This window comes from Aristolochia californica, unplaced genomic scaffold (genome assembly GCF_029961685.1).
Source record: "Aristolochia californica isolate CCGP_79_NKW_82.1479 unplaced genomic scaffold, dmAriCali1.0.hap1 SCAF_15, whole genome shotgun sequence".
NCBI classification, from domain to species: domain Eukaryota; kingdom Viridiplantae; phylum Streptophyta; class Magnoliopsida; order Piperales; family Aristolochiaceae; genus Aristolochia; species Aristolochia californica.
The window spans coordinates 2111095-2124245 of NW_027181826.1; the positions used below are offsets into that span (position 1 = coordinate 2111095).

Sequence of the window (13151 nt, forward strand, 5' to 3'; positions counted from 1 at the left end):
GAAAGAGAATGTCGGACGGCACCCTGACATCAGCAAGAGCAGCATTAAAATACTAAAATACCCTTCATGGTAATAAATAAAATGTTAGGGATATTTTTGTAATTTTATGTGTTAAACAACACGTTTCGGGTGAGCGGTCATCCAGCTCAACAACCGTTTTCGAATCCCGTCCATCGGATGGATGATCTGATTCCGTTTCCCGCATGGTCTGTGACCCTTGAAGCTTCTGATAAGCCGAGGTTGACTGACAACCGATGAGGCCAAATTAGTAATATTGTTAATCTATTAGGGCTATTCTAGTCACTTCCTACCATGCCTCTGTTCTCTTCACGCCTATTCGGCATTCGGCCCCACATTCTTTGAAGTCGCCGCTACCTCACGTCACGAGTCTTTTGAGTCGTTCCGCGCAACGCCCGGTCTCCCGAAGCCTCTACCGTAGGAGCTCCCCTGTCGAGCCTCCCCATTGTCGTTCCCGGTGACAGTCGAGGTTTCGACGCCGAAAATGACAGTGCAGTCCCTCGCCCGCGACAAGCGACCCCGCAGCCACATCCGCGCTGCTCTCTTCCTTCAAAAGTACGACGGGTGCAATGGTCATGACTCCGTTACGGGGGCCGTGTTGAATCTCTCGACGACCATAGTCGGTGCGGGAATCATGTCGCTTCCGGCGACGATCAGAGTTCTGGGTCTCGGCCCAGGAATCGTGATGATCCTCGTCGCTGCCTTCTTGACTGACTACTCTATCGGGATATTGTTGAGATTCGGAAGGGCGGGGTACGCGGCCTCCTCCAAGGTGGCAACGGCGAATTCGTATTCCGGTGTCGTCGGGGACGTCTTTGGAGGGACCGGTCGGACGTTGTCTCAGACGTTGATCGTGATCAACAATCTCGGAATGCTCGTCGTCTACATGATCATTATTGGTAACGGCCGTTTCTTATTTTCGCTCCTTCCGTTCTGTGTTTGGAGTAAGAAGCGTGGAAAAATGGGAAATTCCCATATCAATTCGATTCTGCTTTCTGTGTCTAACATGCGTCTGAAAATTCCATTTTGAGCTTGTGGTTTGTCTTGTCCGAAATCCGAATTGTCAGATTCTTAAAACGGAGCGACTTCACTTTAGGCAATCGATTAGAAGGTGCTTCTAATCTTGTCATGAATCGTGACCGGCTTTTTTGTGTAAACCGTTAACGTGATCAGGGGACGTGTTATCGGGGACTTCCTCTGATGGGACCCACCATCCTGGCGTGCTGGAAGGTTGGTTCGGGCAGCAATGGTGGACCAGGCGGTCGTTCGTTCTTCTTCTAACTGTCCTACTCGTCTTCTCTCCTTTGATTTCTTTGAAGCGCCTCGGTAAGTAACAGTACCCTCTCTTTTTTTTTATCTTAATTGATTACCGAGAGTTCGCAGGTACGCCCAAGAACAGTTGGGAATCATGTGGTGTTTTGTCTGGGCACAGTGCAGATTCTTTGAGCTACACATCGGCTTTGTCGGTTGCTCTAGCTGTAGTGTTTGTTGTGATCACGGCGGCGGTCGCCGTTGTGAAATTGATCAATGGGAGAGTGGGGATGCCGCGGCTGCTGCCGGAGATCAACGATCAGGCCTCCTTTTGGAAGCTCTTCTCCACCGTGCCAGTACTTGTCACTGCGTATATCTGCCATTATAGTAGTAAGTTTCAGAATATTTTTTTTTCTTCTATGTTTCCAAATGGGGTCATTACAAGCGCCTTCAGTTTATTCTGGTTGCGGTTGTCTGCAGTTTTTCCGATAGAAAACGAGCTCAAGGACCCCACGAAGATGAAGTCTATTGTGAGGACCTCGCTGGTGTTGTGCTCTATAGTCTATGCCGCCACCAGCTTCTTTGGTTTTATCCTCTTTGGAGACGATACACTGGATGATGTTTTGGCCAACTTCGATACGGACCTTGAGCTTCCTCACAGTGCTCTCATTAACGATGTTGTGAGAGTTAGCTATGCCGTGCATCTGATGCTGGTCTTCCCCATTGTCTTCTTCTCCCTCAGGCTTAATCTCGACGGCCTCTTGTTTCCACACGCTGGTCCCATTTCTTTCGATGCACGGAGGTTCTTCTCCCTCACTGTAGCTCTCATGAGTCTTACCTTTCTTGGAGCCAATTACGTTCCCAGCATTTGGGACGCCTTCCAGTTCACTGGTGCCACTGCTACTGTCTCCATCGGATTCATCTTCCCAGCTGCGGTTGCTCTCAGGTAACTCTAAACGATCCACTCCCAGTTTCAGCTAATTTAGAGCCAGTAATTGGAACTGTTCTTTGTCTGGGTTGGCTTACATTCTTTTCTCAATGATGCGGCTACTGATTGCAGGGATATCTATGGGATTGCTACGAAGAAGGACAGAATTCTGTCATGGATCATGATCTTGTTGGCTGTTTCATCCAGCACGGTTGCCCTTTCAAGCGACATATACGGCATGTTTAAAGAAGGCGAGGTCGAGTGACGATTCTCCTACGATTTGGTCCCTTTGTGTAAGCCAGTTGATAGTCTTCAGAGGATAATGAGGGTTTGGAGAATCTGATTCTTTGAGAAGGTAGTCGAGGCTGTAGATACCCAAACCCACTAAATCCTGCTGCAGTGTAATCCATTCTTTACCTCTAATAGCCTAAGTGGGTCTTCAGTTTTAGTGGTAAATATGTAAATTGAACGACCAATCCGAATTCCACCGCAATCCAATTTGCCATCCTTCAAACACGAGTTCACTCACTTGAGTCTGGAGTCTACTCACCAATTGAAGTATCAACATCGATAAAATTTGCACGAGGCGAGGTACGAGCCTTTAATGCGTTTAATACTTATGTTTGGTTTTGACGATAGAAGTTAATCTAAAATTAATGAAACTTTAATCAAAATTACGTTCTTCAATGTTGGAATTTAAATTATATGATCTGATCCATCTATTGTCTCCTCTAATATCCATAGATCTAGGTCCAGTTCATTAGATCCAAATTGGTGCCTAAAAACGGGTTTTTATAATTGGTCCGGTAGCTCCAATCCCCCAGGTAAAGCCTTTCACGGTTTTCGTTAATGTTTTTGAAAAAGAAATAAAGGAAGTGAAAAAGTCAGACATTAGGGGTGGCTTCGAGTCAAGCCAAACTCGAACTTGCATATGTTTAAGCTTAGCTTGATATATTTACTTCAAACCACTACATGGAGGACATCTGGTGTGATGTAATTATTGTGGATGGGTTATATCATTTTGGGTGAGCCTTGGTTGTATGATCAAGATGTTACCATTTATGGGCGCTCTAATCTTTGCTCCTTCTTGTTCAAAGGAAAGATCATCTTCCTTAAACCACTGCCACCAAAACCTTTGACTCAAGGTAAAACACAATCAAGCTCTCAAAAGAAAACCTTGCATTTTATTAGTCACAAGGAAGTGGAACATGAAACATTGCATGAGTTTATAATTTTTGTAGTGGTAGCCTGCAAAATACCTATGAATTCCTCAATCGACTCCCTGTCAGTGGTTGAGTGTATTTTACAGGAATTTTAAGATGTCTTTCCCAAGGAGCTTCCAGATACACTACGACCTATGCTTGACATCCAACATGTCTTAGATTTGGTGCCAAGAGCTACATTGCCAAACTTACTGCACAATCGGATGAATCCCGCCGCGCATGAAGAACTACAACGACAAGTGAATGAGATCCTTTAAAAGTTATTCATAGAGAGAGCTTAAGTCCTTGAATAGTACCAACCCTACTCACACTGAAGAAGGATGACACTAGGTGAATGTGTGTGGACAGTAGGGACACTATGAAATATCGGTTCCCGATCCCCCGACTGGATGATATGATAGATATGTTTGTTAAGTTGTGAAGCCTAATTAACACTTTACGCTGTGTCGTGGATTGGGGATTTTACACTTGTAATTCGGTTGTCCTAATTTTCTCTTTATATTTGGGGGCGTAGTCGTTAGGGTTTTATGACCCAGAGTAAGATCATCAGTTGCAGTCAAGAAGAGGTTAGAGAAAAACACCTGTAAGTGTGAGATCTCTCTTGTAAACTATTTCATCTTTATATTGGATTTCTACAACAGTAGAAGATAGGACGTAGTCTCACCTTGAGGCGAACCTATATAAATCTTGTTGTTTGTTCGTGTTTGTTTTTCCTTTCTTCCACGATTATTATTATTGTTCTCGTCAGTTTAGAATTAGGGCGTTTAATTCCTAACAATATTGATGGGTGTCACTATATTTTCAAGACCTTAAAAGTAGTTACCATCAAATTCAGATTCACCCAAGAGACGAATGGAAAACAACCTTCAAGACAAAAAATGGGTTGTATGAATGGATGATGATGTCATTTAGACTGTCAAATACACCTACCACTTTTATGCACATGATGACACAAGTGTTTCGACCATCCTTGGCAAGCTCTTGGTGGTTTATTTTAATGATATTCTCATTTATAGCTAGACCAAAGACCAACATCATGACTATCTCCACCAAGTTTGCCATACATTTCGGAAAGACAAGTTTTATGTCAATCTCTACAAATGTTCCTGTCTAACTTATCAAGTGGTTTTTTGGGGTTTTGTGGTAACTTCCGCATGCATCACTATCGACCCCTAGAAGGTGAAAACCATCGTCTGGTGGCCAAAACCATCTACTCTCCGCGAGGTTTGAAATTTTCATGGTCTTGCCACTTTCTAGCCACTTTCTATCAATGATTTATTAGGGGATTTGGCATCATCATTCTCCGACCACGAATTGCATGAAGAAATGAGAGTTCTTGTAGTCGAAAGTTGCCTCTCGTGTTTTTCAAAAAATCAAGAAACATATGACAAAACCTACTATGAGATGACTAGACTTCTCTAAGGTGTTTGAGGTATAATGAGACATATCAGAGATAGGTAAAGGAGTATTTAGTCAGGTGCGACATCCAGTTGCGTATTTTAGTGAAAAAACCTAATGCCGCTAAACAAAAGTACTCAACCTATGATAAAGAATTCTATGCAATCATTCTACAGTATTGGCATCACTATCTACTTCAATAAGAATTTATCATATATTCCGACCACAAGGCCCTTCGCTATCTCAACTCCCAGAAGAAACTCAACCATAGGCATGGTCAATGGGTCAAGTACCTGCAGGAGTATTCGTTTGTCCTAAAGCATAAATCAACCAGTGAAAATAATGTGGTTGATGCCCTAAGTTGTAGAACTAGTCTATTGTCCACCATGAGCATTCAAGTTATTGACTTTGAGAAGCTTATAGACAAGTGTCTTTTATGTCCTGACTTCTGTAACATTTATACTGAACTGCGGGAAAGATGACTACCACATCCAGAATGATTATCTATTTTGATTAACCAGGCTATGCATTCCCCACGTGTCAATACTAGACTTTTTAATTTGGGAAACTCATGCAGGATGACTTTGTGGATATTTTGGGTGCAATAAGACCATCGCGGAGTAGTGTTGATTTTACTAGCATAGTTTAAAAATGGAAGTTGTCAAGTTGGTAGGACATGCCATTTGGCAAAACACATGGTTTTATACTCCCCTACCAATCGCTACATGTCCTTGGACAAAGATCAACATAGAGTTTATTTTAGGAATTCCACATACCTTTATTCATTGTAGTAGACCATTTTTCCAAGATGGCTCATTTTATCCCTTGTACCAGTCCCTACTAAAATCTTTGACGCCTCTAAAGTCATGCGACTTTTCTTGGATGAGATCATCAAGTTATATGGCCTACCTCAAACCATTGTATCTGATAGGAATGTCTACTTTATAAGCTCTTTGGCACTTGATGGGTACTAAATTGAAATTTTCTACTACCTACCACCCCCAAACTGATAGTCAAACTAAAGTCGTTAATCAAGGACTGGGGAACTTCCTTCGCTACCTTGTAGGAGATCACCATCTCACTTGGGATTGATTCTCCCAACAGCTCAATTCGCCTACAATAACTCGGTCAATATGTTCATAGGTATCAACCCATTTTTTAAGTTGTCTATGGTTATCAGCCTAGGAAACCTTTGGATCTCATACCCATGTCATCTCATGTTAGGGTTTCAGAGTCTGTTATAACATTTGCACGAAGGGTTCAAGACCTGCATGTTAAAATCACTAAACGAATCCAAGCAAGTGATATAGAATTTTAGTTACATCGATTTTTATACCTCGCAAGCGTACGAATCGTTCATGTAATCTAGCAGTAAGCGAGGGTCATATCCACAGGGAGGATTGAATTTCGTGTATTCTTCAGTCAACTAGCCTAACCAAATATGATGAATTAATATGAACTAAACACTAATTATATCCTAAATTATCAAGCAATAATTTAATTAACTACTTGCACAACAGGAAACGTCAACTCTGGATTTTACCGTGATTTGTGCCTCTCTCGAGCGCCACGTAACCACGAATTCGGATTCTCAATCCTTGCGTCTAGCCCCTCTCGGGCGCCTAGAGTTAATGACAAAGATTGGATTACAATAGAATGCAGAGAATTAATTTCCTATTGTGATGATGCTAAAATTATCAACTTTGGATTTTACCGTGATTTGTGCCTCTCTCGAGCGCCACATAACCATGAATCCGAATTCTCAATCCTTGCGTCTAGCCCCTCTCGGGCGCCTAGAGTTAAAGACAGAAATCGGATTAAAATACCAAAATCCAACCTCAATTATAATCTTACCCTAATTAACTAATTTAATCAAATATCAAGAAAACAAATCTTAAATAAACCTTAATTATCAAATCGGATTCAATTAACATTCAAAACCTAAGTTCAAACCATATAAAAAATTAAATTCAATAATGACGAATTACTCCCCTTCTTCCTCCTCTCGCTCGGGCAGCAACTCGTTCTCACGGGTGCTGCAATTTTCGGAAATTGGTGGAGTCGGGTAGCAATAGTGAATGGCCGGAGGTAGAGACGACGCCGGCGACGACGGTTAGAAGCCGACGGACGGAGGTAACGTCCGACGAAGAGCGAAACAGAGCTGACGTTCTCTAATCGGCTCTCTCGAGTCTCGGTTGGAGTCGGAATGGCTTCGGGACTGGTCGGAATATGTAAACGACACTGAAGGATGGTCGGAAAGAAGAAGTGGCACCGGAGAAGCCCTCTTGGATCCCCTCCTGGCCTAGCGAGCAAAGAATGGCAGCGTCGAAATCGCCGCGACGGAGACTCTCTTGAGCTCTCCTCGGGTCTGTTCTCGGTTGCCGGATGGTGGTGGACGACGGTGGCTCGGCGAACGGCGGTGGGGAACTCCTCTCGGATCCTCCCCTGTTTCGGTCAACGGTGCTCCTCTGTTTTTCAATACTCTCCCTTTTCCTTTCACGCTCCTCCCTTTAAATATGATTTTTTTTTATTTTAAAACGATTTGCCCTAAAAATTACCTCCATTTCACTAAGGCATTTTGGTAAATATCTTCTTCTCCACCCAAATTCTCCTGAAATTCCATAATTGAATCTATAAAAAGCATTTCAGGAAGAAATAAGACTAAAAAAATAATGAAATATAATTCAGGAGGGAGAAATATGCAATATCGACAGTGATTAATGCCAAATTCAATAAATGCTCATTTCATTTGAAAACCGATAAGTAACCACCTATAACACAATTATAAAGGTTATTCTATTATAATTAACCTAGTTCTCATGTCAGAATATGGCATCTATCAGCAAGCAATGACCAATATAAACTTTAGGTCGATGTGCATAAACATGTAAACAATTTAATATGGGTGACTACGTCATGGTTTGGATTAGGTTTGAGCGATTTCTTATGGGATTTGCTTGAGAATTGTAAGCTCATAGTGTAGGACCTTTTAAAGTTCTAAAAAGGGTAGGTCAAAATACTTATGTTGTTGATTTGCCATCAGATTTAGGCATTAACTCTACTTTTAATTTTGAAGGCTTGGCATATAGGGACCACCCCTCTATTCATGATGATCCCTTTTTATCACCTTTTGACTCCACCTCGTCATCTGATACACTTCCACTTCCTTGCTTGATACCTCTTTAGATCCATTACCCATAGCTCCAGTACATAAAGAACATATTGATGCAGTTTTGGATCAACAAGTGTGGCATGGTTCAACTTTCTAGTGCGATGGAAAGGGCGACCAAATTTTGACTGTACATAGATTACGAGAGACACATTATAACAGGTGGGTCCTGATTTATTGGAGTACCATCAGAGTCCTACTTGATAGGGTTGAGTTTTTCCCAGATCGAGAGAGTTGGTGAGGACTCCCCTTGTGTACCATTGATCACATGAGTCTATACTAAAGACACCGAGCGACAACAGGACATTTTAGTTAGGGAGTGAGGCATTTAGGACATATTAGTCTCTATTTTATTTATTTATATGTTGTATTGTTCTTAGAAATAATTTTTTTGTTCAGGAACATTTTTGTTGTTAGTCATCAGAGGTATTTTGATAATTTTGAAATGTCATTAGGGTTTTAGGTCTCTATTTAAACTCATGATGTTTGGAAATTAGCATGATGGTTGGAGATGTCCTGGTCTCAACTCTTTACTCATGCTCTCTTCTTCTTCTTTTCTTCCTCTTTCTTCTTCTCCTCCTTCTACTTTCTCTTTTTTTTCTCATGGCAACAACACTCTGCCATCGTCCTACATCATTGTGTGTGAAGGGTTCTAGTTCTCCTGCGGAGGCATCATCATGGTCCTACAACGAGTCCTCTTCATCGAAAACGATCATAACATGCAGTTGGCACAGCCAACAACGATGTCTTGGTGAAAACTTTTCATTGCACCTAAAACACCCTTTGCTTGTGCTTCTGTATCACCCACCAATAAGTGAAATCTCGTCTCGTTGCCACTATTGTCAGGGACATGGGAGGAAACCCCTTTGGTTTGGCGATGGGTGTGATCTGGGACAAAGACCTCTCATTCGATCCTGCAATCCACCCTATTCCCACCATCCTAGGCCCATGCCACATAAAATCGTGCATGCAACCTAGGATTGAGTTATGTTCATCAATTTGGTAAGTACCATGCAAGCGAGAAGCGACTCAGGTGAGTTGACTCAAAATTCGGCTTAGACATCATCCCAAAGCCCATTGATAAAAGTCCCCATCAACAGCTCGTTTGACTCGTTGACAAGCAGAGCTGAGAGGAGGTCGAATTGCTCCCTATAGGCAGTGACAGTGTGGTCCTGTCAGAGTGTGAAAAGGACCTCGCACATGCCTCCCATATGCGGGGGTAGAATTGACGAGGAGCGCCGCCTGAAATTGTGACCAGGTACGCATTAGAACCCTCCTATCCACCATCTGAAACCAATTTAGAGCTATCCCCTTTAGACAGACAACGATCGATGGAATTCTATCTTCTTCCTCGATGACGTTCACAATGAAATAGCGATATGGCACGATAGAGCCACCCGTATGGGGCTTTGCCTGATAATATCGATAGGTCCAGTCTTCTCTCTCTCGGTTCTGAGCTTGTTTCTCCCATTGGCTCTCCATCGTACCACCGTCAGCTTGAGTTGCCAACATTTCTTTGGTTGGTGATTTCTCATTGGTGCACATCCCCTCTTGGAACTCCATAAGAAGCTCTCAAATCGATGTCATGTCGATTTTGAGCTCTTCTCTCTTGTTCTTCAGTTCTGACACCTCCTTCTCCACTCAGTCAATTCTACCTTCCATCGTCAATCTCACAGTACCTTGTCCAACCTCGCTCTGAAAATAGAATCTTGGAGACTGTAGTATGAGAAAGGACTTCGAGGGTCTTCACTAAGTTAGTTTTCTTCTCATTTCCTTTTCTGCTAGCTCTGTCTTTTTATTCCTTATTCATGTAACTAATTGTCCTTTAAGAGACAATCTTGCTACTACCAGTGGATGTGCTGTATTGGATCCTTGGGTGCCCTATTCCCCTTTGTTTGCCTGATTCATATTCCCTCTTCTACTGTATACATGTAGGATTAGGGGCTATCAATATACGTCACGATTGAAAACCCGTGGTCCGGATGTCCCAACGAATTAGCATCCTTGTGACCAACTATCTATACGCCTTGACTATTTTGCTCTTGGACCCGATTGTGTTTAATTTCTTTGTTTCATTGGTCCTGCTCAGGGTAATGTTTTCTTGATACCAAATTCCAAACTTTTAGATGTTGTTTTCGTTTTATGTAGGATGAAATCAGGAGCACACAAAGGATATGGATCTAAATGCTATTTACAAAAAAAATAAATTCTCTAGGTTTGTGATTGTTCTTTGTTTATGGTTTTATACTTCTTATTTTAGTTGCATATGTTGATTATTGGCTTATGACTATACAGGTTATGGCGGCAAGGAACCCCGAGATAAGAAAAGCACTGAGTAAAAATAGAACAAGGTTTACAAATAAATATCTTACTAAAACAATTGCTTCTAGTATGATCATTCTTTTTAAGTATTAATGCAATATTCTTTTGCATATCAATGAATTGTCAAACTGCCCATTCTCTGCACCTCCAAAATGATATAGAATACCCAGATCAGTTGTGATGCATCCATTTCACAAAAAAAACGGAGAAAACAAAGTGAAAGTCCCTATCATTTCAATGTTTAAGTCAACTCTAAGTAATGCAGAAGTAAAACAATCTGGTCTTGTGTCAAAGGCATTGACTACTCCTAGGAACAAAAGGCCCTCGTTGAATCTAGAACCTTTTAGAAGTTCTGGTAAGCTAAATTATAATCTTAATAAAACTGCTAAAAGAACATTGGATGGCAATGACCTTCCTGTAAAAGCTCTGTACTTAGATGAACAGCAAGTCGAAGTATGTACCTTCCAGATATGCACCTTCTTTAAATCTAGCAAACCCTTTAGTGAAGTCTCATAATTTTGATCTCGACAAAGCTTAGGACTGCAAGGGTGACTGAAAAAGTTTGAAAGAAATGTTAGAGGATTCTTAAAGGAGTTCAGAATGGCTCAAGCGAACAAACAAAGACAAACAGAAGAGTGAAAATTTCCCAATAGAAGATAATGAGGAGAAGGTTGTCGTTGTAAAAGAATTCACGACTAAAGAAGGAATCCTGAAATCAAATACATATCAAAATGACTTGGAAGAGAAACATCCAACATTAGAATCTTTTCATGGAACAAAAATTGCTAATACTCAAAGAACATTTTGTTATTGGAATTCTTGTAGTAGATCCATGGAAACTGTTGACAAGGAAAATGCTTCTGCCTTTGATAACAACAGGTATGGGTTTGAAAACCTGGGAGTCAGTTTCATGTCACTTGCAAAAGTATTTGCTTTTTCTCGATTTCTGTTTCCTGTACTCATTCATGTAGTTGAATTGGTTTCAGGGACTCAAATTTAAATACAATTACCCAAGAGAAAAGGAGGGAGCTTCTGCTTGTGCAGCTATTGGTTCTAAGTCTAAGAAGACAAAACCAACAAACCCAAAGCCTTTCAAGCTAAGAACTTATGCACGAGAAGTTTCTATTAAAAATAAAGTTTAATTATCACTATGTCATTGTATTCTAGGAAGTTTCGACAACATGGATGTGTTCTCTCTCTCTCTCTATATATATGCAATTTTTAAAGTGAAATGGAAAGTGAAATTGAAAGTGAATTACTTTTTTATGTTAGTGTGTTCAATGGAAAGTGAAGTGTAAAGTACTTTCTTGTGTTAGTGTGTATAATGCAAAATGTAGTGAAAAGTGGAGAATGAGTTTATTAATAAAATACTTTGATACATTTAACTTTATTAAGATAGTTTTATTTACCTTTTAATTAACAAAATAAGATAAATAATTTAAAATTTTAAAATAAAATATTAATTTAATTAAATATAAAAAAAATATCTAAAAAAACATGGTTACTTTTATAATGTCTAGATACTTAATCAATTTCTTATTTTTACAATATCTAAATTATCACTATTAAATTAGTAATTTAATATAATATTAAAAGTCATGAATATAATAAATAAATAAATAAATAAATAGGTGCATCTTCACTATCGACCAAATGCAAAATGTAGTAGAAAGTGAAAGCCAACGTGGCTCGCATGAGTCTCGTTAGGTCATCTTCACTATCGACCAAATGCACGATCAAGATTGGAAGCCACAACGAAAGGAAACAGAGAATGAGACAGAATCCCCCTCTACTACAGCTAACACCAGTTCACTTCCAAGAGTCATAGGCACATCTGAAAAACCCTCCGGTTGCCGTTTCCACTTTCCATCTTAAAGTTACAGGACACAAGGCGAAAAACAAAGAACCAGACTAGGGAAATATCACCTAGAAAAGACAAGAAGGACAGGCTTCCCTGAAGTGGGAGAGGTATACCGTAACCACAAACTTGACTGTAAAAAGTGGTTTTTTTCCCACCGGTAAATCTGAGAAGCTGGCTTCAATGGTAAGGAGACCAGCAAGGTGGGGGAATGCCAAACCCCCCCATGCATCTTTGTCGCGTTTCCAAGGGAGCAAATATGATCAGAGAATCCTCCAAGACCTGACAAACCAGCCATCATTCAAGCTTAGATTAACCAATTCGATGGAACCCAGAAGCTGAATTGATCCGACCAGAAGCATCTAAGTACACGTGAAGTTGTCTTCACCTTCTCGTTTATCTCTCCAATTACGATTATTCATTACCAGAACGTCAAAGAAAACGATAGTTTAGGACCGAACAACAAAAACGAAAAGCTAAAAGGGAAACCAATAGGAAATATTGGAGTATCTGGCAGGGAGGATGCATCGCCCCACTTGAAACGAGCACATGCAGAGCAACCCATGGCTACACCTAGCCGGCAAAGCAATTAAGTCCCTTAAAAACGTTCCAAACAAGCTCTCCATGGACAATGCCCCCTGTCATCCTTCCCTGATCACATCTATTCCCTCCTGGTCCCATGAGTACAAAACACTTGTGTCACACATGTGACATTGTAGTTACCTGTCGGGGTTGTTAAAGACATTATTGTCAAAGAATCTAAGGCGAGTCTCATACAAAGAAGGTGTCACGGTTGAATGACAAATTAAATAAGAAGTGGAGAAAAAAATTTCTTAGTTAGAGCATTATAGGAAGGAACATTTCTCTCCTTATTTCTCTTAAATCAATATATACGAGCTCTCTCTCTCTCTCTCTCACACACACACACACACACACATTTTCTTTTGTTTTTTCTCATCAATGCGTCCTCTCTAAAATTAACAT

The 13151-nt window shown here is 40.7% G+C and overlaps 1 protein-coding gene across 1 annotated transcript; it reads left to right on the forward strand.

The window, feature by feature from the left end:
• The first annotated feature begins 502 nt into the window (after positions 1–502).
• Positions 503–2507, forward strand: LOC137952136 (amino acid transporter AVT6A-like). Its single transcript, XM_068799203.1, has 5 exons — positions 503–917; positions 1192–1344; positions 1456–1659; positions 1750–2215; positions 2330–2507. Exons 1-5 carry the CDS (start codon positions 503–505, stop codon positions 2460–2462), a joined length of 1371 nt encoding a protein of 456 aa, XP_068655304.1. The 3' UTR covers positions 2463–2507.
• Positions 2508–13151: the final 10644 nt, after the last annotated feature.

Coding starts and splice junctions, on each gene's coding strand:
- LOC137952136 (XM_068799203.1), top strand. CDS start 503: ATGACAGTGCAGTCCCTCGCCCGCGACAAGCGACCCCGCAGCCACATC. Junction 1,345..1,455: donor GATTTCTTTGAAGCGCCTCG/GTAAGTAACAGT, acceptor GGCACAGTGCAG/ATTCTTTGAGCTACACATCG. Junction 1,660..1,749: donor GTATATCTGCCATTATAGTA/GTAAGTTTCAGA, acceptor GGTTGTCTGCAG/TTTTTCCGATAGAAAACGAG.